Source organism: Prionailurus bengalensis, chromosome D2, assembly GCF_016509475.1.
Source record: "Prionailurus bengalensis isolate Pbe53 chromosome D2, Fcat_Pben_1.1_paternal_pri, whole genome shotgun sequence".
Classification (NCBI taxonomy): domain Eukaryota; kingdom Metazoa; phylum Chordata; class Mammalia; order Carnivora; family Felidae; genus Prionailurus; species Prionailurus bengalensis.
The window spans coordinates 17,340,336-17,367,340 of NC_057351.1; the positions used below are offsets into that span (position 1 = coordinate 17,340,336).

Sequence of the window (27,005 nt, forward strand, 5' to 3'; positions counted from 1 at the left end):
GCTGCCTTCTCCCTCATGTGGTGGAGAGCAACGAGAGAGGCATGCGATTTCCTATTTTCTTATGAAGGCAATATACCATCATGGGGGCCCCATCCTCATGACTTAATTGCCTCCCGAGAGCCCCACCTCCAGATGCCAGACACTGGGGATTAGGGATTCAACACAGGAATTTGGATGGACACTGAAATTAATCTGAGATCAAGCTATAAAGGAGATGAACTGTTTCTTTCGTGTCTACTGCTACTTAAAAAAAAATATTTTTTTTAAGTTTATTTATTTATTTTGAGAGAGAGAGAAGTGGGGAGGGGAAGAGCCCAATGTGGGGCTAGAACTCACAAACTGTAAGATCATGACCTGACCCCAAACCAAGAGTCAGGCGCTTAACCGACAGTCACCCAGGTACCCCTCTACCCACTATTTTTGAGTGATGGCAATCTTGAAGACTTCATGAAGAAGGGGGTATTTGAGCTAGGTCTTAAGGATGGGATTTCTATTTTTAGAGATGGTGGGGTGGGAATTTCAGATGAAGGGGAAAAAAGAATGAACAGTTGCTTCTAGACTTATTCAGATTCTTATAGAGGGCTGAAAATCTCAGAGGCTTTCTAAAGGTGTATTTTCAAGCGACTAGGAGATATTTGTTGTTTTCGAGAAGCCTTTTAGCATTTTTCAGAGCAGTTAAGCCGGTCGTCTTTGCTATGTAAAATATGATGTCAACAGAGAAAGATCCACTTTTGAGCCTCATGTGGGTCATGGGGCTTTGCCTGGAGAAGATGATTGTGTTCCTGAAGGGGCAGGGAGTGCCTCACACCTGCCTGGACTTGGTGACAGACCATGGTCGTCTCAGTAAAAGCTCTCCCTATGGCCGGAAAAATAACCCAAAGCACATTTTTTTCTGCCAACAGAAGATTTGTAAACTCATCTCCTTGTCTTTCCTTCGTTCTCCCTTGTCTTAGCATGAGCGTTGCCCTCCAATGGCCAGGGTACTAGTCTTCTAAATAAACCAGGAGCACTCTGGCCCATTGCCCATTCTTTCTGGGTGTGGGAGTGAATAGCAGAGAACAGTCCTCTTGCAGGGTAGCATCTGGAATAACTAGTAACAGATGTAGGAATGAATCATCATGCTCAGGGAGCCTGCCTGCAACCAAGCTGAAAGCATCTGTAAGGAAGGCTGGCTTTATCCACCGGTACACTGCCCTGTCACGTCATCAAAAGAATCCCTTCCCCAAACTGTCAGCTGTTTGCCACAGTGTCTGGAATTTCACCATTAGGTTCAGCAACCGACTCGCAAAATGTTAGAGCTGGTCAATCACCTCTTGGAAGCAGAGCTAGAATGTTTGTCCTGTGGTTTTCCATTACCCTGCAGGGCATCTCCGTGGGGGGAGTGGGCACACAGATTGCGTGGGTGGGGGCGCCTGTGTGTCTCAGTCGGTTAGGCATCTGACTCTTGATATTGGCTCAGGTCATGACCTCATGTTTCGGGAGATCGAGCCCCAAGTGGGGCTCTGGGCCTACATCCTGCTTGGGATTCTCTCTCTTCTCTCTCCCTCTCTCTGCCCCTTCCTGGCATGCTCTCTCTCTCTCAAAATAATTTAAACAAACATGAAAAAAGAAAACAAACAAACCAAAAACCCTCACAAATTACTTGCTTGGGACAACAAATCCTTTCAACAGACATTTGTACTGACAGCCTATTCAACACTCAGCTGTACAGGAGAGACTTTGGGACGGGCAACAGAAAGAAAGGAGCCCTGCCCCTATCTTCAAGAAAGAAGGTCAAAGTCCTGAAATAGCCACACATAAACACCAAGAAACCTTCCATGTAGGTAAATATGACAAATACAGCTTTATATATATATTTTTTTATTTATATACATATATAAATAATTTTCTCCTTCAGTTTCAGTTAAGTTTTCTATCAGAGCGATTTAATTCCTAGGAGTTTCTTATAATCTGGAAGTTTTCTTTAGTTATCCCTTATCACCCAGAGCATGGACTTCACATACTTTGGCTGATGGCCCCGATTTATCTCATATCATATTTATATTATGATTCCTCCGGCAGTAAATCATATTTGATCTGAAATATACATAATTGGGTTGTGCTTTTTTGAAGGCAACATTTATTTTTGCAACTGCTTGGAAAACCACATGGGACCAAGCTTTCATAGCACAGAAGCCTTCCTACGTGAATTTCAAAGCAAGTTCAAAGATGTTAGTTAAGTTTCCAGAATACATCTTGAAGCATCACCCACACCCCATATGAAACAAAGATTAGGGGGATAATAATGCTAACTATGTAACATTCATTCATTCATTTATTCATGATTCATTCAACAAATAGTCAGTGAGCACTTGCTCTGAACCAGGCTTTCTTGTTCCTCGCAATAAACAAGAGAGATAAGGTTCAGTGGATTCAGGTTAGTAAACTGAGCATATACATAGCATTGACTTCAATAGAGAGAATAATAATACCAAACTCTTCTCTACCTGGTGGCTTCAGAGTCATTCACATACCCTGTAACCCAGACTATTATCTGGTGGCTTTTCCCACTGCTTCAATATATTATGCTGATAACATTGTTGATAGCAATTTTTTTTTTTTTTTTTTTTTTTTTTTTTTTGAGAGAGAGAGAGAGAGAGAGCACGCGCGCAGGGGAGGGGCAGAAAGAGAGGGAGACACAGAATACGAAGCAGGCTCCAGGCTCTGAGCTGTCAGCACAGAGCCCAAAGCAGGGCTGGAACTCATGAACAGCGAGATCATGCCCTGAGCTGAAGTCGGTTGCTCAACCTACTGAGCCACCCAGGCTCCCCATAGCAATAACTTTTCTCATAGATCTTGTCACACTGATGACATTCCAAAAATATCTTCTTAGGATTTCTGGGCCAGAATATGATAAGGCTACCTCACATTTAAAACAGAACTTTGCAAGTTATTTCCAGGACTGTGTTCAGAATTATCCAAGTACTACTTTGGAGGCAAAGACCGTAAGTAGCAGCTGAAATGCACATTTTTTATTCGAAGAGTTCTAAATTCTCATCTGAGACCTGTTATTGTCTTGTACAAAACAGCAAGATGGTAAGGCGGATGAGGGCTCTGTATAATTGTAATTGTTGTGGTCTGGAACACATTTCAAAATGACAAACCTGGTCCCGCTATTGTTGCTTTTCTGCCTACGAAAACTTTCCGTGCCTCTTCAGTTTGCAAATAGCGAGCTGCTGAGAGTTCTTGTGATTTCTGAGATTCCAAAGTAAAGCCTGTCATTTATTTCATCCGTGGTTTGGGAGGCAGCAAAGACCACGCAGCCGCTCGGGGAAAACCTGTTCACGTGCAAGGGCAAGACCAAGTACAGGTGTGCTGGCCGCCGGCCCCTACACCTGTCCTGCAGTTCATTTAGGGAAAGACACTGTGAACACTTCATTTCACGTCTCCGTCTCTTTAAGAGGAGCGGGAACTAATTTTCTTCGACCGCCCGGACTCTAGTCCAGTCTCCCCAGGTCGTCCCCTTCGGCCTCCTAGCCGCCCGCCCGGCGCCCACCCCTTCTCTGTCGCTCATGGCGCCCGGACCCTGCCCCCGTGTCTTGGCTGGACTCCAAGAAGGCGAGGAAGATGGCTCATCAAGGAAAGGGGCAGGACAGGGATGAGGCGGCCGGTGGCTCGGTCCTGAAATCGGGCTTTCTTGGCACACGGGAGGGAGAAAACTTTCCTTTGTCAAACAAGTGACCACGTGGCGCTATGGCGGTCACCACCAGCAACCCCGTCAGACCGCGGGCCGCGGACTTGGGGGCGCGCCCGCCATCTGCTCAGCAGCCCAAGGGAAGCCCTGAAAAGTGGGGGAGCGGCAGGAAAGCACGAGAGCAATAAAGGCCCGGTAGAGTGGCGTGGAGGGCGGGGTTCCGGGAGTGGGGGGCGCGGAGGGTGGGGTTCGCGAGAGGGGGCGGGTCCGGGAGGGGGCGTGGGCAGGATCCCCGGGAGTGGGCGGGTTCGGAGGCGGGGTTCCCGTGGTGGGGCGGGCTCGGTGGGCGGGGTTCTCGGGGGTCGGGGTGTCGAGGGCGGGGTACCGCGGGGGGCTGGCTTGAGGTCGCGGGGCTCCCCCGGGCCGGGAGGGGGCGGAGGGCGGAGTACTCGGGGTTAGAGGGCTGCGCGGGGTTCCCAGAGTTGGGCGGGCGCGGAGGGCGGAGTGCCCGAGGGCGGGGAGGTTGCGGAGGGCGGGGTTCCGGGGGTGGGCGGGCTCGAGAGGCAGGGTCCTCGGGGGTGTCGGGAGAGCGGGGGTACACGGGGGTGCGAGGCAAGGGGTTTCAGGGGCGGGGAGTTTGCCGGAGGGGCGGGGTCCCGGGGGTGGCCGGGCTCGGGGGGCAGGGTCCTGTCGGGTGTGCGGGAGGGCGGCGTCCCCTGGGGTGCGGGCGCGGAGGGCGATTCCCGGGGCCGCGGGGTTCCCGGGTCGGGCGGGCGCGGGGGCGGGGCTGGGGGCGGAAGGGCGCCGCGCTCGCAGGCGGGGAGGGGGCGGGGCTCGCGGGGCGGGGCTCCGGGCTCCGGGGGCGGCGCGGCGCGGGGAGGGGCGCGGGTGGGGGAGCGGCGGGCAGGCCGGGCATGGCGTCGATGGCGGCGGCGATCGCGGCCTCGCGCTCGGCGGTCATGAGCGGGAACCGGCCTCTGGACGACCGGGAGCGGAAGCGCTTCACCTACTTCTCGTCGCTGAGCCCCATGGCCAGGAAGATCATGCAGGACAAGGAGAAGATCCGCGAGAAGTACGGGCCCGAGTGGGCGCGGCTGCCGCCCGCGCAGCAGGACGAGATCATCGACCGGTGCCTGGTGGGGCCGGGCGCCCCGGCGCCCCGCGCCCCGGGGGACCCCGGGGACTCCGAGGAGCTGGCGCGCTTCCCCGGCCTGCGCGGGCCCACGGGCCAGAAGGTGGTGCGCTTCGGGGACGAGGTAGGTGCGGGCGGGGCCGGGGACCCTCTCCCCTCCCCTCGTGGCCCCTGCAGGTCGCGGGGGTCCGGGCTGGCAAGAAGGCGCGGAGATGGGAGTGGGCGCGAGGGGCGTCCCAGGGCCGGGGGCGCGGGGCTAGGGGCTCCCCAGGGGGAGTTTGAGAATCGCCGTGAGGAGGGGTCTTTAAAGACCCTCCATCTAGACTTGCTCTGCTGGGCCTCACCGGATCCAGAGACTTCTCCGAGCCATAGGCGGCTGCTCTTAAGCGAGGCGGACCAGAGTGGAAACGGCAAGGAATTTTCAGCCAGCCAAGCCTGAGTTCTGATCCACTTTGCTACTTGGCTGTATGGCCATGGGTGACTTAGCCTCCTAGAGCCTCAGTCCCCACCCCCCTTCCTGGTGTAAGCCGGAGATAATGATACCCACCCCGTGCCTGCCAGGGAAGGCACTCCGAAAGTTGTATGTATTAATGTTAATATTTGTGATGAGCTGTATGGGGCAGGTGAAATTGTCAAGCAAGATAAGGAGAAGGAAGAGGTGCCTTCCAGGGTTAGGAGGCAAAACCGAAGATGTTTCCCTAAAATGTTTTCCGGGTGAGCACGCTGTGCAGCTTTGGTTTGGGGTGAGCACAGAGCCCCGTTTTTCCATCAAGAAGCTAAGGGATGAGTTTAAATGGGCTCCAGCAAGCCTTTGCTACATATAAGGGCATGTCTGCATCTCTGATCTGGACACTGCCCACACTTCTAGAGGAGAGAAACACTGTAAACCGTACAGGAAAAAACTCAGGGATGCCCCCTTCTAAGTCACGGAGGCCTGGGTGTTCAGTGCCGCTTGGAAACTTGGTCTTTTTCTTTTCTTCTTCTTCTCCTTCTTTGTTTGTTTCACTGAAGCCTCTTTGGTGCCATTAGAATTTGCACTGTGGCTGGCTGGCCTTTCACACTGAACTTTTACCATGAAGGGGGAAGTCAAAGGAGCAAGAAGTGTAAAAAGAAGTATACAAATGAAACCCGCATTTGTTAAGGCTGCGAGCCTCAAGGAGGGGTGCTGCGCTTGGCAACTTTTTCGGAGGGTGTCGTGGATTGGGGAAGGAAAGGACGGCGAGTTCTAAGTCTGATTTTCAGACTTGGGTGTGCTGAGACGTTTATTAGTACAAAATGTTTGCGGTCACAAACCCACTCACATGTGAGGGATGTGTGAAATGCGCTGGCACCACTGCCTTCTTCTGACTGAATTCAAAGAAAAGTTCTCCATTGCACTTGAAACTCTGAAGGCTTTGCCAGGAAAAACAAGGGTGTGGTAACCTGGAGGCATGAAAATATAGGTTCAAAATGTATTTGAGAGCTGAAACATTTTCCGTGTGAAAATCCGCCTGTGTATGCAAATGTTTGCAAGTGTGTGTGCTCAGGTTCGAGCGATGAAAAAACATGCATTCCCTCTTTGGAAAAGTCATGAGTAAGTACATATGAGAGGAAGTAAACTTGTAAGTATTTAACAGATGTTGGAGAGTGACTGTCATTTTTCCCTTAGCTTGGCGTCCGGCTAAGAATACCCGCATGCCTGCTCATCATTAAAAGGCCCTTGCCATATAAGGGCTCAGTATCGCTGGTAAGGAAAGATGTGGCCAAGTTCATTTTGTGCTCCAGTTCCTTAACTGGGTACCAGACTGAGCTGTTTCTGAGTCTGTAAACCCAGTGGGACTTAAAAGCAAATGGAACTGTTCAGTGTGGGACCTGCACGCTGCTCCAGGAGCAAACGCGCCCTGCTTTTCGCACTTGAACTCAGCTTTACAAAACGGGCTGGGAACGTGCCCTGACATGGCTCTGACCAACTTTAGCGCAGATGGGCAGAGAGACAGAAGACACCGAATTAGAGGAGGGGTACTTAGGAACATTGCCCGTGGGGTATTTTTGCCTGTGGTGGCTGTGTGGATTAATGGGACTAGGGGGTTTAAAATGCATTTCCCGAGACCTGGCAGGAGGTTGGCCCCAGACTAGTTGGTGGTCCAGGAGGAGAGCTGTTCATGGAGAGGGCTGGCTCCTAGACACAAGGGACGATGGATGGAGACAGGGGGTGGGGAGTGACCGTGGGTAGGCTGCCAGACAGAGTGGCCCAAATAGGTGACCCAGGTTTTTCCAGAAGGGCCCTAAACCAGAGTGAGTAGGGCACTCTGTCCCTTCCCACTTGATCTGTCTTCTGGTGTCCCAGGGGCCTCGGTAGCCAATCATGGAATGGGGGAGAATGCTCTCCAGGGCCCTCCAGTGTCCTACCCTCTCAACTCCCCCCCCTTCCCCCCCCCCCCCGCCCCCGCACTCCCTGCCCCACATCTTCAGACAGACCTCTGATGGCTGGGTGCTTTGAGTGAATCAGCTCTCTCTGGAGCCACTGTCTGACCCTAGACGATGAGCAGGGACTATTTTTAGTACTTCAGCGAAAGATCACCGGCCTCCTGGCTTTTGAGGCCCTTTCCTAAGGCTGAAGTAGGAGGACTCTGGGCTTTGCAGTCAGTCTTGAGTTTTGGCTCCCCCAGCTTTTTGACCGGGGTGAAATCACAGACCTCTCTGAGCTTCAGCGTTCTCGCCTTTGCGATGGGAGTGACATTAACAGGATGAGTAGAGAGCGAATGTCCACGAAGGGCCTGTGGGCTTACAAGACGGTGAGAATGCCATTGACCCTTGACCAACATGGGTTTGAAGCGCGTGGGTCCCTTTATATGCAGATTTTTTTCCTGATCAGCACAGTCCTGTAAATGTGTCTTCTTTTCCTTATGAGTTTCTGCATAACATTTTCTTTTCTCTTACTCTCTTGGAAGAATACGGTAAACACACATAACTCACGAAATACGTGTTAATCGACTGCTGATGTGATCGGCAAGGCTTCTGGTCGATAGTAAGCTATTAGTTAAGTTTTGGGGGAGTCGGAAGATTACATGTGGATTTTTAACTGCACAAGTGTCCCTAACCCCGGTGCTGTTCAAGCGGCAACTGTATTAGCCAGTCTCTGTTTCCACTTACAAGAATCATTATTATGAAATAAACATATTCTTGCTGCTGCTAAGCCTGGGGTTGTCCAGTCGGGGTTGTCCAGTCAGAGTTGTCCACGTGAGAGGGAGCTCTGTCCTGGGGGAGCTCTGGTGCTGTGCTTTGGGGCACGTATTTGAAGCTTTGATTTGCTCTGTCCACAGCCTGGCCATGATGTGGCCTGTCTCCGGATCGGCAGTGACATCGGCCTCAGATTGTGCCACCCCACCCTTTCAGCTACCCTGAGAGGCAAAGACATCACCTGTTTCTCTGAATACCCTGTCCCCCGTTGCCAGTAACATTTTTGTATCCCACACTTTAAGTCATATGTGACCAGCATCTAGTCATTAGAAACCTGATTGTGTGTGTGTGTGTATAAATATATATAGATAGATAGATATTTATATACACACATTTTTTTTAATGTTCATTTATTTTTGAGAGAGCACACAACAGAGCGTGAACAGGGGAGGGGCAGAGAGAGAGGGAGACACAGACTCCGAAGCAGGCTCCAGGCTCCGAGCTGTCAGCACAGAGCCTGACATGAGGCCGGAACTCCGGAACCGTGAGATCATGACCTGAGCCGAAGTCAGACGCCTAAGTGACTGAGCCACCCAGGCGCTCTGAAACCTGATTGCATAATGATGGCCATCGATTCTGGTGGCCACGAGTATGGTCAGGCGGGACTGCTCTGTGTAGGACTGCTCAGCACTGTGGCATCTGTGTTCATTTTTACCCTCGCTGTCTGTACAGAGAGAAGACCAGGGCTCAGATCCCCCTCCCCTTGGCGGGATGACCAGCCTGGCGCAGGAGGAGATTGGCTGCCTTTGTGCATTGGCCAGGAGGGGACCCGTCAGTTTTCAGTTTTTACTTCCCTTGGGACTCAATTCGGCAAATGTTTCTCAGCCTATTACGTTAGAAACGAGAGGCCCACTGGCTTTAGGACTGCTTAGGCTGCCCGTAATTTTCACCACCTCCTTTAAAAACTCCCCCCTCGGACGTACGATCTTCGCACAGTTTTCCACACAAGGCCGCCAGCCCCTCCTGCCCCCCATCCTGTCCCCAAGCAGCTCCTGTCAGAGAATCTGGAGCTCCTGCTGGCGGCATACGTCTCTCCTAGCAAAAGAAGCGGAGTGTCCCCAGACCTGGTTTCCATTCCGGCCATGTCACCAGCAAGGCGACCCCTGCTCAGGGCGTAGGTCTCCCTCCATGAAATGAGTGGCAGTCCTGGCTTGGAGCGACATAGATGCTGGGACATGCCCTTCTGGTCCCGTACGTGGTATGAACGGTAAGGCGTGTTTGCAAGCGGATGCCTTTCGCAGTCCGACTTCCCCTGCCATCCTTTAGCAGTAAAGTCTGGGGAATGGCTTACTCTGGGAGATGAGAAGGTCTTCGTTTTAGAAGGTTTTCGAGATCACTCAGTCTGCTTCTGCTGCTTCCCGTTATCAAGTAGGGGGGAGAAAAAAAAACCCCAAAGCTGAATGTTTGCGACCACTCCCAAACCCCTTGCCACCCGTCTCGCAGGATCTGGGTCACGTTCTAGGCTCCACACAGGGACCCAGCAGGTAAGCCTGGAAATTTGGTGTGTTGACTTCTCCCAGACCCACTTGTGCCTCCCGCCTCGCGTAAAGTAGGTGAAGCTGGGTAGGAAGGGTGTTGCCGTGTGCCAGCCCCCTGCGACCCTGATCTGGATTTTGCACGTTGCAGAACACAGAGGTTTAGGGCCCTGGAGCCACACAGCGCCACCCCCTCTCGGACAGCTGAGCAAGACCAGCCGCTGTGGGAAGGAAGTGTCCCTCCTGGGCACCCGCCTCCGGCCCCCTCCTGCAGGGATCTGGGGGCTGGCTGGCTGCCCCCTCGCCCCCCTCCGCCTTCACCTCCGTTTCTGGGGCTGAGCCTTGGCCTCCCTGACTCCCTTGACACCCTCTGCACGGCCTGCACTTCTCGGGCCTCTGGGGGTCCATGCCTTGCCAACCCCCCCCCCACCCCTCTCGCTCTTGCTCCCAGCCTTTCCCACAAGTGATTGCGGGGGCGGGGGGGGGCTCCGAGGCCAGGGGGTCAGCATAGAATATCCCGGTTCGGCAAACCTGGCGAAGCTGCTGTCTGTGCTCAGCGTCCTCGGGGCTTTTTCCTCCTCCTCAGGGTGCAGGCTGGCCAGCCTAGGTTTTTTCTTTTTTTTTTGTTAAGTTTATTTATTTTTCTTAGTAACCGCGATACCCAACTTAGGGCCCGAACTCAATGACCCTTAGATCAAGAGCCACACACTCTGCTGACAGAGCCAGCCAGGCACCCCTTGCTTGTGTCTTTTAAAAAATTAACTAATTAAATTGTTACAAAATACGTAAAATCGTGTACCTGTACGTTACTGTTAAGAAATCCAAACCATGCAGGAGCAGCATTGTGAAGCAGTTGGTAGTGTCCTTCTAGAACTTTCCTCAAGTATTAACACCTTCATCAGGTTTGAGGTTGGATACGTGATGGCCTGACAGCAAACGTGCGCGGACCCCTCTGACCCTTCCCCTCGAGCAGTTTGGTCTTTTCTTGTTTCAGCCTTTGGCAGAAAATAAAAAATAAGAAACTAAAAAAATAAGGGGGAAATCTGAGAGTTGCTTTCTCAGTATTTGGGATTTGTTCTTTAAGGAAGGTGGAATGTGTAATTACGATTCCCACCTTCTGTCTGGTAGAGCCATGCATTTTTTAGAAAAGATGACAGGGTCCACGTGGCTTTTCGCATCCTGGGACCTGGGTTTCTGTGCCCCGGCTCTGGACAGGAGTTGAGAATGTGGCCCTGAGTTCAGATCCGTTTCCTGGACCGCGAGGGGGAGGCTGCTGGGCCTCCGCCTCACGCTTCCCCCTTGGGAAGGTTCTTTGCCGGGATTAGCACCTGGCCTGCTACCCCACGTAGGAGACGAAGGGTACTGGGCAGGTGGGCCCTGGGAGCTAAGGGAGCCTGTGGTCCTCTCCCTGGCTCCTGTGGGAGGGTGTGCAGGGAAGGGGGGGGCAGAGCTGGGAAGCACGTGGGCAGGTCTGGAGTCCTGTCTCATTGACAGGAGTCATTTTCACACTCTCAAGAGAGTCCCTTAATTCTGGAGAAGAAAATCTTTTTTTTTTTTTTTTTTTTTTAAATAATAAAGACCAGACCTGTCTTTTTTTTTTTTTTTTTTTTTTTAATGTTTTAATGTTTATTTATTTTTGAGAGAGAGAGAGAACAAGCTGGGGAGGGGCAGAGAGAGAGGGAGACACAGGATCTGAAGCAGGCTCTGTGCTGACAGCAGAGAACCCGACACTGGGCTCGAACTTAGGAATCATGAGATGATGACTTGAGCCGAAGTCGGATTATTAACACACTGAGCCACCCAGGTGCCCCTAGACCTTTCTATCTGTTGCCTTCAAACTCTCTTCCACCTCCCCCTGCTCGCATTACCGCCATGGCACCCAGCTTTCGTGTCTGACTTTGTGTTCCCTGTGGAACCTGCCCACTAGTTCAGTCCTAGCTGCCTTTCCGTTGTGGGGACTGAAGTTCTGTCCTTGCGTTTATGGAAACCCTCCTATCTCAGCAGAGTTAAATATATGACACGTCAGAGGGAAAAGCATCGATTCCATAAATAGATAAATAATGGTCCCTAAAAAGAAGCCGTTGGTTGAAAAAAAGGGCATATTTTAATTGTTCTTCTTCCTCACTCCCCTGTCTTTTTTTTTTTTAAAGTAAACTTTGTTTTCTAGAGCAGTTTTAGGTTGAGAGCAAAACTGAGCAGAAAGTACAGAGATTTCTTGTATTCTCCCTGCCCCGACGTACACACAGCACCCGCACCTCCCCCCCCACAGCCCCGCTCAGAGTGGTGCACCTGTTACCTTGGATGAACCCGCACTGATGCATCAGCATCCGCCAGAGTCAGTAGTTCACATCAGGGCTGACTCTTGCGAGCATTCAGTGGGTCAGGCCAAACGTATGACAACACGTAGCCATCATACGGCATAGTTTACCGCCCTAAACATCCTGTGCTCCGCCTGGTCGTCCCTCCCTTCCCCAAGCCCCGCTCTCGGTACTGTCTCCATAGTTTGGCCTTTTCCAGAATGTCACGTAGCGGGAGGCAGAGCGTCTGTAGCATTTTCAGATTGGCTTCTGTCATCGAGTAATACGCGTCGCAGGCCCTTTCACAGCTTGATAGCTCATTTCTTTGTAGCGCCGAATAACAACCCGTTGTCTGGGGGAACCGCGGTGTATTTATCATGCACCTGCTGAGGGACATCTCCGTTGCTTCCCAAGTCTTGGAAATTACGAGTGAAGCTGCTCTAAACATCCGCGTGCCGGTTTCTGTGCGGATGTAGGTTTTCAACTTGTCTGGTTGCATACCACGGAGTGGGATTGTCTCACCCGCTTCTACCGTGCTGCTGCTGACACGGAACAGCTCCCCAGGGACAATGTGCTCCGTGCTGGATGTGCCGGGAAGCCCAGACCACGTGACATCACTAGAGGGCCGCGACAGTCAGCGACAGAGGGGAGTTTCTGTCCCCTTCTCCAGGCTCCGCCGGCTGAGCCTGATTTCTCCGACCTGTGGCGTCTCACAGTTTAAATTTTTTACCTTTAAGTCAAGGTGCCACCATCTGTCAACCAGAATCTCCTCTAATTCAGGGACTTCAGGAGCACAGTGACGACGTGTGGTTCCAGTGAGCACCTTGCCCTATTCCAGGATCCTGACACTGCTTCTGAATTACTCAAGGAGCACGTCTATTTCTGGGATGCTCGGTGGTTGGGATTCTAACTCCCGTCGGCACTGAAATTTAGCCAACCGTGCACCGTATTCCTACGTGCTGAGGACGTTCTGACTCCAGCAGATGAGAGTGTTTCGTCCGTAACGGTTGCATACTTCTCGTAGGTATGCAACAGCGTCGTTAGAAATGCAGCTGCATTCAGTTTCGTAGGTCATCTTTGAATGCATATGGAGGAATAAGGGAATGAATGTTTTCAAATGCGAATTGCATTATGCTGGAGCCTTGCAGCATATCAGGAGCCTGTTCATTTGCCTCGGGGGATTATACTAATGCGCAGAGCCCTGATCTCGCCTTGCTCCAGAGTAGGATGGGAGAGAGCTGGCCCAAAAGCCCCGGGCTTCTCGTGAGAGCAGCTTGAACCCTGGGTGGGTTTGGGAGGAGGTCCTGTCTGGGGATGATGGGAGCCACCTAGCAGTAGTGACTGAGGGCACCACTGCCCGTGGTGTGGACTGGGCATACAGAGGCGGGCCCCTGCGCCCCGGAGGTCCGCAGGCGCGGGCAGCCTGGGGTGGCCCTGTGGCCAAGTGCTCACAATGTGCGGGGAGCCTGGCGTCTCATGGTGAGCGGAACCAGGTAAGCCGCCCCGTGGAACGGCGACATTAGAATCACGTAGGGAGTTGTTAGCGTTGTAAAACTGGGGCAGATGGGACCTCCAGGTTCTGCCGGTTGTAACAGCACCCTAGGGGACGCCAGTTTACAGTCAGGCCCGGGAACGGCTGGGGTACGGGCCCCCTCGAGGGAGTCTGGGGTCTGGTGTCTGTGATCAGTGCCTGCGTGAACCCCAGGCACGTGGGAAGGAGCCATTCCCATCGAATACCTGGGACAGGTGTGCCTGCCACAGAGAGGGTGCAGTTTGTTCGGGCCAAGGTGGCAGACAGGCCCCCAGCCTTCAGAGAGGCCCAGGGTGTAGCCTAGACCTCCCAAGTGCTGCAGGGTCTCAGAAACGGTTTTTCAGATGTTCCAGGAAAGGTGCGGCTTCCTGTCTGCTGGCCCCTAGTGGCCTGGCCTTGTGCGGTGGGAGGTCAGAGGCCACCTCAGATAGCCCATGCCTCCGGGTCGGCCTCCTTCTTAGGGTGGGTCTGTAGAGGACCTAAGGGACACCCAACGCAGACAGTGCTGTCCACAGGTGCCATCGGCCCCACACGCTTGAGACGCAACGATAAAATTCGCTGGCCCTGAAAGCGGAAAGAAAGTTACAAAAGAATAAATGCTCAGTCGTGTCTAACCCGGTTCATTAAGAGGAAAGGTTGATATTTGTAAACTTTCACCATACTTGAAGTCAATTTTAAGTCCAGAGTTTCTCATTCTGGAATAATTTTGGAATAGTCATGACTTTTACAGAGAAATCATTCTCTGACCACGACTTTTAACCCGAAGACCATAGGTAGTAGCCAGAGGCACCATGGTAATTAATTAGGAGGTGCTGCGTTTTGACCATTCTTGACTTTTGTAGGGTTTTTTTTTCAGGGGGGACATCTTTTTTTTGAAAAATGGATTTTATTTTTTAGAGATAGGTTCTTAGCAAAACAAGTGGAAAACCCCTCCCTCCACACGTGCACAGCCTCCCCCACTGTCAACATCGGCCGCCAGAGTGGAACGTTTTTTACAGTGGATGAGCCTACTCGACACATCGTCGTTGCCCAAAGCCTGTGGTTGACATTGGGGTTTATTCTTGATGGGGCACATTCTGTAGGTTTTGAGAACAGGATCCATCACCACAGTATATGGTATGGAGTGTTTTCATTGCTCTTAAATCCTCTGCGCTCTGGCCTCTCTCGAACTCCAGCAACCACAGATCTTTTTACTGTCTTTGTGATTTTGCCTTTTCCAGAACGCATACAGTTGGACTCATCCAGTACGTAGCCTTTTCAGATCTCTTAATTGTGGGAGAATATACATAACATAAAATGGACCCTTCTAACCATTTTTTAAGTATACGTTTAGTATATTCGCACTGCTGTGCAGCCATTAGCACTCTCTGTTTCTAGAACTTTACTATCACCCGTCAGAAACTCCGAATCCAGGGCTGCTTGGGCGGCTCAGTCGGTTAAGAGTGACTCTTGATTTCCACTCAGGTCATGATCTCACAGTTCGTGGGATTGAGCCCTGCGTCAGGCTCTGCACTGAAAGGGTGGTGCCTGCTTGGGATTCTCTCTCTCCCTCCCTCTCTCTCTCTCTCTCTCTCTCTGTGCCTCTCTCTCTCTCAAAATAAGTAAACATTAAAAAAAAAAAAAGAAACTTTGAATCCTTTAAACAATGATTTCCCATTCCAGCTGCCCCCCTGGTGAGCTCTATTCTCCTTCCTGTCTCCGTGAATTTGCCTCGTCTTAAATAGCTGGCATGACATCTGCCCTTGGCTGACTGGCACATTCATTTAGCAATGTCTTCAGGGTTCATCCAGCTTGTAACCTGATTCAGAATTTCCTTCCTTTTGAAAGCTGAGTAGTATTCTGCTACCGGATGTGTTTGTCCCATTTTGTGTGTTCATCTGTTGACGGACGTTTGCGTTGTTTTCACGTTCTGGCTCCTGGGCGCGTAACTCGGCTGTGCGTACCGGCGTTCGAGCATCTGTTCAAGTGGCTGCTTCGTGAGATCATGATCTGAGCCGAAGTCGGATGCTTAACCGACTGAGCCACCCAGGCGCCCCTAATTCTTTTAATAATAGTAATGGCTATGTTTTTTTTTTAATTTTTTTAACGTTTATTTATTTTTGAGACAGAGATAGAGCATGAACGGGGGAGGGGCAGAGAGAGAGGGAGACGCAGAATTGGAAGCAGGCTCCAGGCTCTGAGCCATCAGCCCAGAGCCTGACGCGGGGCTCGAACTCACAGACCGCGAGATCGTGACCTGAGCTGAAGTCGGACGCTTAACCGACTGAGCCACCCAGGCGCCCCAATAATGGCTGTGTTTAACACCAGGTTCAAAAATCCCTAAACCTCTCACAGTCCACTTTTGCGTGGGTTGGCACGAGCCCACTCCAGCCCATGGCTGACTGTGGCCTCCGAAAGGGGGGCCCCACAGAGATCTTAAAACACTCCAGCCTCCATTCTTTTCCCAAACAGTAAAGTAAATGCCGGAGATTTTGTGCAAATATGCGTTCTGGTACTACGGGCAGAGAATAGACATTCTTTTTTATTTATTTATTTATTTTAAAGTACTTTCTCCCTTGGGAGGTGAACATTACGTTGGGCGAATATTTTCCAGCAAGAGCGAATCAGGGCCTCTGGGATGTCAGAGGAAAGACTAGTTGGTGCCTGTGCATCCGGGAGTCCTTGGAGCCACGTGGCGAAGAGCAGAGCCTCCCATGTGTTAATTTCCAGGGGCTGTGTGTCCTGTGGCTCTCGGTGGCTTCCCTTCTGCTTTTTGCCCTGCTCTTTTGGGATCTAGTGACTTCTAGGCTTCTTCCCGTGCCGTGCTGCAGAGAGGAAGTCGTTTCCAGAGAGATGCGGCGCTGTCTCTGGCACAGACCTCCCTCGTGGAGAGGAATTCGACTGTGAGGGTAACTCTGGGCCACGACCGAGCCCCCACTCCATGACATCCCGTGGTCTAAGCGGCAGGCGTGGTTTGGTGCTTCGATCGTTTCCGGTCTCGGGCACCAGGAGGGCTGGCGGGGGTGCCTTGCAAGCAACCCCTACAGAAAGCACGTGTGGGCATCCACCAGCGCGTGCCTGGCCACGTTTTGGTTGCCTGCCGGTCATCGCGGGGCTGGAAGAAAAGAGAACACTGTGTGTGCCCGCACCGCCACTCTGCAGTTCTGAGGCCCTTTTGCATCCAGCTGCCCGGGGAGCCTCTTCCCAGCGCTGGAGCGCGCGGCCTCGGCTGACATCAGAGCTTCCGCAACATTTGTGCTCGGCGTGTTTATTCTTGTCAGGCGTTTTAGTATTTTTATGAGCTCAGGATTGCAGAAATCTAAGGAATCTGCCCCTCGACTGAGTTTCTTGCTGGCCGCAAACAAAAGACTGTTGACCTGACACCAAGTTGGGGAGGGTTCACGGTGGGATCCCCCTCTCTGTCTTCGACCCCCTTGGAATTTCAGCTCACATGGGCTGCAGCCACTGGTGACTGCTGGCTCACCAGGCTCCCGGCTCAGTCCGTGCTCCTGTGAGTCTGCGCTGCTTTTCCTTGCAAAGCCAAAAGCTGTGTTTTCATTTTGGCCGATCTCAGCCGTGTAGCTAATATTTAAGGCTAGGTCATAGCCCATGATAAGGGGAGTCCGGCTCCAGCATGCCCTTGGCCACTGGGTCTGCTCCCTTCTGTGCTCTGCCTGCGCAGTTAATCTCCACGCACCTCCTCTGTCCCCGGGGGCGGCCCCCCTGGGCTGTCCCACCTCGGGTTGGAAGGACCACGTTTGCCAGTGGATTTCCCATTCCTTTGCCCCCACAGCTCCAAATCCAGAATAAATGATACGTAAGTGCCACGAGCCTCCTTCACTTTCCCCACGTAGGAAAAAATCCTTCTTGTTTTATTATTCTAGGAGGAGCTTAGAGCTTCCTGAGCTCATAGACTTTGGGAGACTTTCAGGTCCTTTGGCTCGGCCGTGCCCTCCGCCAGCCACCCCCCTGCACACACAGGCTGGGCTGGACGCAGGAATCCCCTGCCGCTGAAGCTAGGCCTGCAGCCCCTCTCTCTTGTCACAAAGGCCCGTTGGTTCACATTCCTCCTGGTGGCCCACTTCCGTTTTTGGAGGGACAAGAGTTTGTAAACTGAGTTTGTAAACCTGGGGTTTAGCTGGAGCTCCAAATGGCAGGGCAGTGGCCCACGTTCTAGCTCATTAGTAGTTTTTGCGCTGAGAGCCAGGCTCATGGGGCCGATGCAAACCGGCCCAGAGGCTAAGGTGGGGACAGCGCTGCTCCCAAAGTAGGGCATCCGCAGACCCAGAGGGGGACAGAGCCTGATGGCCTAACTCTGGGGGTGGGAGCACCTATGGGGGGAGGACCTCTCTTCGCGGGGGTGCTTTAAACAAGGGCCGTCCCAATTTTTTTTTTTAATATTTATTTATTTTGGGGGAGAGCACAAGCGGGAGAGGGACAGACGGAGCGGGCTCTGTGCTGACAGGCTGACAGCGGCGAGCCCTCTGTGGGGCTCGAACTCGCAAACTGTGAGACCGTGACCTGAGCAGAAGCCAGATGCTCAACCGACTGAGCCACCCAGGCGCCCCCAGGACCGTCCCAATTTAAAATACTTTAACCCATTTTCAGCGTGTCCCAACTTTCGGTTCCGAAAATATCCCCAGCAGAAGCAGGCACAGAGGAGACGTTTGGTAGCACAGGAAGACGGCTGGGGGCTCGGAGGGGGTAGCCAGGAAAAGGCGATGTTCCCCTCATTTGTTCAGGCCAGTGTGCAAAACACGTTGGATCCGAGGTCAGATTCTCAGTTCCGGTTCTGGAGGGCACTTTCCATCGTGTGCTGCTGGGGACCGTGGGGGTGACTTCAGAGCTCTCCTTACCAGTAGGCACCTGTACTAAATGGGGATGTTCATTGATGTTGCCAGTCGGCCCTTTCGAGATCTCTGCTGGGCACATGGGGGCGGGGGGGGGGGGGGGCGGGCACGGAGCCTCAGCTGCACTGGCTTTGGCTGGAGGGTTATTGCCTGACATTCTGTTCCCATGTTGATCCTTACAACAGCCCTGCAAGGGAAGCGTGATTCTCTTCTTCCAGATGAGGAAATGGAGGCTCCGAAGGCTGCCTCATCTTCCCATAATGTCTAGTCCTCCTAGAGCTGAGGCTCAAGTCTGTAAAGCCCCTTCCCCTTTCTGCTCGCATCCCGATCATCGATTCCCTCCCCCTCTGCCCCCCCTCCCCCAGGGCCTCCCTCCCATTCATTCACTGAGCCTCCTTTGGGTGGGGGAGGGGCGTGCCTGGCCACCTCCAAAAAGGTGAGAGTGAGGCCAGACTGAGAAGGTCAGCGCAGTCTACGCAGAGCACCCAAACATCAGGCTTGCTCCAAGCCAGGAGTTGGGATGAGTCCTAAGTCTTACTTACCCTGTGGCCTTGGGTGGATGTCTGCATGGGGTATGTTTGGGTTTGGGTTTCATATTTATTCTCGCATTTTTATTTCAGGACATAACTTGGCAAGATGAGCACTCTGCCCCTTTCTCCTGGGAAACGAGGGTAAGTTGGATTAAATTTAGATTTGTTTGTCCTTTTGAAAAAGAATGGCGTGGTTGTGTATTTTTCTTGTAGCTCTCGGTGGACTCAGAAGGCGGAGGCCCCACCATCCTGCTGCAGGTGATGCCCCCCTGCTGGTGCAAAAGGAGAGGAGGGGAGACCGTGGAGATGAGCTAGGAAACCTGTGGGGGGGGCATCGTGATGGAATTAAAGTGGTCGCCCCTTGACCAGGACCCCGGCCGTCCTGGGAAAGCAGAGTCAGCCCCATCCGGGGCTTTCTCTGCTCCTGGCTCTGCTGACCAATACTCAGCGCCTTAGTGGGGGCGCTCCGTAAAGCAAAGCTTGGAGAGAAGCTTTTGAGGGGGGGCAGGCGTTATTAAAATGAACTCAGGGTAGGGGCAGGAGAGGGACAGTGGCAGAGATGAGACTGCAGATCTATCAAAATTGCCTGCAAGAGTCTGCCTGGAGGCGTGACAGTCCTGGGGGCGGCGGGTGGGGAGGAAAAAAGGACATACACTCTTGGAAGCCTGTGAAGGTGATGAGGCAGTGGATACACATGGACAGGTGTTAGCGGTACAGTGCAGCTTGGATCGCTAACCCCTAGTCCCTTGTTCACTTTGATGGTGATGATGATGATAGATGATGATTATTGCTAGAGTTGATTCATGGCGTCAAGCTTAACTGACTTTGTCTATTTCCCCCCCGTCCTGCCTCGGGGGCCAAGCAACCAAAAGGCAGGTGTCTGTAACCCAACTAAAATGAGCAAGAGTCTAGAACGTTTAGTGCTGCGTGTCGGAGGGTTCTCCCCATAATGGGGTGACGAGGACGGCAGTGTGCCTGGAACGGGGCTCAGACTTGAGGTCAGATCAGGGCTCTGAAGTGCCTGTTCTTGCAGGGGCTTGTTGGCTGGGCCCACATTGCTCATCCCAGCGGAAATGGGCACGCAGGGGCCTGCGGAGAGGGTGGGTCAGAGCGGGGCAGGGCAGCGAGGGGGTCCACAAGACACCCGGGAAGCCCTCATGTGGGGGGACCTGTGTCCGAAAATGGAACATTTGACAGGGTTCCGGCGGACGAGGGCAGGGGGCGCTGTTGCCTACAGGCAGAGCTGCTGAGTGGGCCCCGTGTGACCTGAGCCGTCCCCAGATGGGGAGGTGCACGATCCGGTCCTCACGTGAGAGCTGGGAGGCGGTTTTGGAAATACTTGTTGTCAGTGCAGGTGCACGCGTCCACCTGGCGGGTGCGGATGCCCGCTGCCTTTAGCGCACCTTTACGTGGGGTCCTGAACATCCTACGTCTGCACCCAGCATGTGCCCGTGTTTTATTTCCACTGCAGATGAGTAATCTAGGTCTGTGCAGAGGGCAGCGTGAGTGAAACGGTGTGCCTGGAAGCTGGGGTCTCCCTAGGGATCTGGACCCCGGTCGAAGGACATCCAGGAGCAGCCTGGAAACACAGTGGCTCCTGAAACCAGCGAGGAATCCCCTGTCTAGTGACACTGTCAGGGAAGCTGTGGGTGGGTAGAGACTGCATCGTCACGTTGGCGTTCAGCCAGGAGCCGCAGTCTTCTTTTTGGGCTCCCCGGTGAATAACTGAGGAGCACTAACCCTGCCGGTGATATCTACCGGTAACAGACAAATAGACGCTCTGCAGGGTGGGACCAAGCAGCCTCGGACGCAGTAGCCCAGAAAGCAGCACAGACTCCCCCAGACCGGGTCCTACGTTTGAGGATATCACCGCGACGAAGGCACAGAGGTCAAAAGAGTGATGACGGCCTACGCTCTGCGTCCATCTCATGCCCCATGAGAATATCAGCTCCATTAAGAACTTACCTTGTGAAATATTACTGAACCTGCTATTTTGGGGACAGGACACTCCATCTGTTATTAACTTGCTGCAGTGACAGTCTGGGACAAGGATGGGCGGTGGTTGGAGCAGGTGCCGAGATGGGGCTCAGCCACCGGGGCCAGTGTGGGGCATAGGTGAACGGGAACGAGGACAGCTAACTGTCCCACATAGATCACACCCTGTGCTGGTGCTGAGGGTCCACATCTGCCAGCCAGGTCCCCCAGGCACCTTGTCAGTCGAGAAGCCTCTGGAAGTTAATCGGTGTTGCCCCCTTTGCAGAGACCCAGCTTACGTAACCAACGGGCGGGCTCACTCGGGGTCCTCACCTCTTGGTTTGATCTCTTGAAGTTGGACTTACAGAGTTTAGCGTTAGAACCTTGTAGAGACGAAGCAGAGAACATTCCAGAGAGCAGAGAGGCTCGGCTCCACTCTGTTTGCACAAGTCAGCGTTGAGTTCTAGAAAGTGCCACCACTCACCTCCCCGGCCTGAACTTGGAGCGCCCTGCCTCCTTGCTTTTCGGGTGTTGTCACACTCTCCCTGAGGGCTGGTGAGAACCTCTTTGGAGAGCTGCGAACAGGAGGTGGTTTTAGGCGGCCCTGATCTCCAGGCATGGGATTCGGGGCCCGGCAGCGGGTTCTCTTGCTCTCCAGTAGTTATCTGTTGATGCATAACAGACTACCCCACAGCTCCATGGCCCAAAGCGGACATTTATTTGCTTATGATTCTGGGGCTCAGCAGGCTGGGCAGGGCTCCCCCAGCCGTTCTTCTGTTGGCCTTGTTCACTCACCAACTCTTTCTCTGCTCTGACTTCTTAGCCTGGTAGTCATGTCATCCGAGGCCAGGGTCAGCCTGACCGAGGGTCTTTACTGTTGGCAGAACTGAGAATGCCAGGAGCTTGACCGATCGTTGTTAACTCTGTGTGGGCTCCTCCGTTTAGGCCAGCCCATGGGGGTGCCACCCACGGAGAGTGAGCTGGCCCTGTGCTTGGGGGCCAGGAGTCCCTGCCCCAGTGGAACGCAGCTGTGATCGGGCGTGCCCTTGAGGGCTGGGGGCCAAGTGCAGAATGGTCTGTGGAAGAGTACCCCCTTGTTCAAGTCCTGCTTTGTCTTCCAGCCCAGCCCTCCCTGCCTGGGGCGCGTCCTTCTGAGACTGAGCTGCCCTGGCGCCCCTGTTTCTCTGCCCTCTTCCAGCACGGAGGGGAGGCTCAGAGGGAGAACTGCCCGCCCCAGCTGGGGGTGAGTGGGGCCGTTATCTTTCCCACCCATCTGTCAGCCTGTGGGCCCCCCTCGGTGGATTCCTTTCTCATGCTACTGATCTTTTGAGAGGAAGAAACTCAGTGCTTGGAATGCTCCAGAGAGGGGAGGCAGGGAGCAGAGAGGATTCTTGGCATTCCCCCGTGGGTCTGGGCTGGGGAATTTAGAGGAGATGTCTGCAGAGGCAGGTCAGGCCCTGGCGCTGGGTTGCTGGGCTCTAGGGACAACCCCCCTTCAAAGCATGCGCCCCTCCCCCTGCCCCAGATGTCTGGCTTCTTTCTGTCCGTCTTGGTCCTCCTCCCAGTGTGCATTGCCTATTTGGGGATGGTAAGTTGGCTGGTGGGGATCGGTTCGTTGATTTCCTTCTGCATCAAAAGGTCTCTGAGGGCCAATATAAACCATTCCCAGAGTAGGGAGGCCTTCCCGCCCCTTCCTTGGGAAGAAGAGTAGGCACTTCGGAGGCTTTGTGCTGAATTTTTGAAAGATCCGTGAATGATATCACACTTCCTGCGTGCTGTGTGCTCTGGGTCCGGGATGTGCACACACGTTGAATTCTTTCGCCCCTGGGAGATCAGTGTCCCTGCTCTTGCTCTGGGTCAGGGTTTTGGGCAGGGGCTCGAAGAACGCTGTAACTGGCAGGCGGCTTGAATCCACGGAGAGAGATTGGAGCGCAAGTCCGTTTGGCTTGCGGGTGGCTCCCGCCCGAGGCGGGACAGAAGGGCATCCCGTCAGGGTGTTCAGTGCCTAGAGGAGTCCCTTGCTTCCAGCCTGTAGCTCTGCTTGCCTTCTCTCCTTACTGCCAGTGACAGTTTGGAGCCACCCTGTGCCCCCGTCCCAGCCTGACTCTTGTGCTGCTTGAGGTCCCCGGACCTTCTTCGCCGAGACCCCCATCTCTGCCCAGCAGTCATGGCTCCCTCCTCGTTGCCCCCCAGCACCCGTTCTGACCCTGGCTCACCTTCCTGAGAGTCAGAGCTGAGCCCTGTGGCACCCTGACCTTTCCTGGGTCTCTGTGTGTGGAGGGATGTGTCTGTTCCTTCAGCCCAGTGGCCCTAGCCCTGCACCTCTGGCCCCAGGGGTCTTTCCGGCTGGTGTGTCCTGTGGCCCTCAGCCCCGTGCCCCAGACACCGTGCTCTCCTGCCCCAGGAGCCATGGCCTTTCCTGCCTCAGTGCCATTGCTCACCCCCCACCCCATCCATCTGTGAGGATCCGGTCTGTCCTCCAGACGCGCTGCAAACCCGCGTTCTTCTGATTCCCACGGCTCCCGTGCCCCCCATCTTTGCTGAGCACCTGCCGTGCCTTCTCTCGTGTGAGCCTCGCAACAGCCCCGTTTTACAGATTAGAAAATGAAGGCGTGGAGTGCGGGGTGTGGACCTGACATCTGAGCCCAGGACCATATACGTAAGCTGTGCCCTAGCAACCTGGCTGCCTCTTAGATGAAAATGTGGCATTACTATTGTTGTCCCCGTGAGATGATGAGCCCCTGGCGGTGGGGGAGGGCAGTGGAGGCTGTCACTGGCCCCTGAACCTTGGAAACTCGGCACCCGGGGCCCCGGTGCACCTCCCAGCTGTTGGGCCCCTGTTGGGTTTTTCCCCAGGCTCACTCTGCCCGACATACGGGCATGGGGGCTGGAGCAGGATTAATCCACGTGTCTGTAGGTCCCCTTGCTCCCTGGGAAAAGTATAGGCGTATGTTATTTAGCCTCTGGGGATTGGGGGCAGGGACTCCACCAGGCCCTGCCCCTCCCCCCGCGGGCCCGGAGGGTCTGACATCCCCAGTGGCCAAGTCCTGCCGTGCCTTCCCGGTCAGGCTGTCACTTCTCCTGGTTTTGGGATTCTAAAAGTTTTTCGTACCTTCTCCTCCTCTTTCCTTCTTTGGAGGAGGAGGTGGGAGAATAAATGCTAGATGGCTTGTGGGCTTATTCAGATTTGCTCCAGTAAACTAGGATGTTTCCTGACAACGCTTCTGTAGCCTTTGTCTCAACAATTTCGATGCGTCGGACGCTGCCAAGCCCAACAGTTAGTTTTGGCTGCACGCACTCCCCCTTTACTGAAATATTACACATTCCTCTCCAGTGAGCGGGGCGTAAAAATAGATCCTGGGCTCGGTTGTGGTCTTTCTGTTTTTAGAACGGACGCGGCCAGCTGAGACCCAGTTCCCCACATGGGGCGACTGACGCCCAGTCCTGGCTTGGCCGGACGAGATCCTCCCGTGCCGTCCTCCCTCGGGCTTTAGCTAGCGCCCGAGACGTGGACGTGGGGGGTGATGAGCTGTCACCGTTGCTGCGACAGGGGTGGGGGGGGGGTTTCCCCTTTACTCCCCCATCTCCCGTCTCAAAGATTGCGTGAGACTGCAGAGTTGGATTCCCCCGCCCTGACTTCCCGTCCGTCCCCGGGTGGGCGAGCTGGAGTCATGGACCCGTTGGCTGCTCTTCCCAGGCCGCGTCCTTCTGCCGGGCCCCGGCTCGATGTCGCCCAGCGTTGGTGGACGCGGCCGACGCCGCCTCCCTTCCCAAGGGCGCTTTCTCCACCCCAAGAGAAACAGCCTTCTTCCCAGAAATAAGAGAGCAGCATCTGGAACTTCGTTATTCTTGCACTTTCCACCTTCCGGTGGTCATCACGGGGTCCACAAGAGGCCCCCTTATGAGACCTGTCAGTTCCACGAGGGAGGGCCGTCCCCGTCCTGCTCACTGACCCATTCCAGTGTCAGAAGGGCACCCCTCACACCTCTGTCTCAGAACCTCTGCTATGGCATAGCCTTCAGAGGCCTGGTGGAAGGCGAGGGGGACAGTCCCCAGCAGTCTCCGGACTGCAGGCTCTGACGAAGTCCACAGGACAGGACGGTGGCTTGGCCACACTACTTGGGGGGAAGCTTTGCAGCCCAGACTCCATGACCTGACACTGGGCACCCAAAATGGGGGCTCCAGAGTAGCATTCACCCCGGCTCTGCTACGTGTCCCTGCTGTGGACAACAGGTACCATGAGCCAGGCCCCTGGCGACCAGAGGAAGGCGTGCAGGAAGGCGTGAGAGGAGCCAGAGCCCAGAGGGGACCCACTGGGACTATTGCCAACGCCCCATGCAGACTTCTGACCAGGTGGCTCTGTCCCTCGAGGAGTGCCACACGGTCTCCGATTGCCCAAGGCGCCATGGGCACAGCCTCCGTCATTCTGTCGTTGCGTTCAAGGATGTCACATCCAGCCAGTGCTGCTTGGGCGCCTTTCCAGCGATGGCCCGAAGCAGTCTGGGAACCACTGTGACCGCCTCCTCTCCACGGCATCCCTGGCTCGGTCTGTGGCTGCCTTCCACGTAGACAGTTGCTCAGCCTAGCCTTCCAGAGCCTTCTGAGCAGAGATCCCACCGGAGAAATTGCTGATCCTAAAAAAGCCCGAGGCTTGATGAAGTGTTCACTTTTAAGTGCCTTCCTTACGTTGCAATTTCCAGATCAAAGTCAACTCCATTCTAAGCCTTGGTCTCCACTTCCGAGGTATCTTTAGCAACTTGCTTACTTAAAGAAACCCGTCCTCTCTGTGCCCACAGGCTCCCTGTATTCTAGTGTGGAATTTGGAAATATGCAGAGTACTGAGAATGGTTCACTCAAAAACAGCCCTTTAGAAAGTCAGATTAGATCATCAACATACTTACAGAAGGCCTGCTGTGTGCAAGGCTCTCCGGTGTCTATGTGGATGTCATCCCTGGTGGCCACTGGTTTCTATACCTGGCGCGATGCCCAGCACGACCGGATCCAGGTTGGACAGTTCACTGAATTGCTCCCCATGTCCCATTTGCTCATCTGTAGAATGAAAATTAAAACAAAAAACAAAACACCCAGCCCAAGGGGCTCCTGGGTGGCTCAGTCCGACGCTTGATTTCAGCTCAAGTCACGATCTCACGGTTTCGGGAGTTCGAGCCCTGCGTCGGACTCAGTGCGCTTACCACACGGAGCCTGCTCGGGATTGTCCCTCTCTCTCTGCCCCTTCCCCGCTCACACTCCCTCTGTCTCCAGATTCATAAACTTAAAAAACAAAAAACAAAAAAACCAAACCCAGTCCAACAACAACGAAAAAGCACCCGATGCATTAGACGCACTCGAGCACCCGCGACCGTCAGAGCTTTGACGTCTTTTCCTTGGCCTAACGGCGAGTTTCAGGGCACCTGTGCTCGTGATTCGAACGTAGTTTTTTTCTCGTGGCTTTATCACATCTCATTTACAAGCCTTGAGTAGTGACCTGTGGCCACCAGAGCCCAGGCTTTTCGAGAAGTGTCAGACTGAGACCACAGGCCAGTTTGTGAAACCAAGCGAAGGCATATGCCTTCAAGTAACGAAGAACCGTGTTTTGCACGTTAAGTTAGCACGGTTTTGAATTCCGCTGTGTCCACGTGGAAACAGTAACTGAAAATATCCTCTGATACATCGCTGGGCTGGTGGCGTTAGAAATCGGGGCAGCCCTGGAAAACAAGCGGGCTGGTATGCACCTAGAACCGCAAGAGAGGGAAGCTTTTGTGTTGACATTTCACTTCGGGAAGCCGATCTGAAGAAACGAAGTCCACACGGGCGAGCGCTGTAGGCACGAAGGTGGTTGTGGCAGCCTTAATGGTAAGAAAGAGCACAGGTCAGAAGACGCAGGTTGTCCGCGAGTGAGAAAACGGCTAAGTAGACGATGAGGCAGCTCCCCAGGGAAGTAGCTTGTACGCAGTACAAATAACGGTCACAAAGACCACATAACCCCGTGGGCCGCGCTCACGAGTAAGTGAAAACACAACACCCCGAATTACATGCGTAACAGAACCACCGCCTCCTATGATACGTGTACGAAAATGGCTCCCCCAAAATGCAAAAGGTAGAAAGAAAATGCTTTTTTCCTGATGCCTCGACTCTGCGCATTATCCGTGCAGTTTCATTGCTTTTATTAAAAAAAAAAAAAGAAGAGGAGGATCTGAGAGCAAAGTGGGGAGGAAGAGAGGAATGTTCAAGATTGTTCGAGATTGATTTTAGGGATGGTCGAGGCGGGAGACTGCTTGCTGTGCAGGCCCGGGAGGCCCCGTCCATGTGCTCTGGCCTGGAGACGGGGCTTGGGATTCCTTCCAT

At 53.8% G+C, this 27,005-nt stretch overlaps 1 protein-coding gene across 1 annotated transcript in view; it reads left to right on the plus strand.

The window, feature by feature from the left end:
- The first annotated feature begins 4,545 nt into the window (after nt 1-4,545).
- The window catches only part of CD2H1orf198 (chromosome D2 C1orf198 homolog), a 28,572-nt gene continuing 6,112 nt past the window's right edge, over nt 4,546-27,005 (plus strand). The window contains exons 1-2 of the mRNA XM_043596330.1: nt 4,546-4,929; nt 18,777-18,827. Coding sequence (XP_043452265.1) covers nt 4,588-4,929; nt 18,777-18,827 — 393 coding nt within the window. The 5' untranslated portion in view covers nt 4,546-4,587. The remainder of the gene's footprint in view (nt 4,930-18,776; nt 18,828-27,005) is intronic.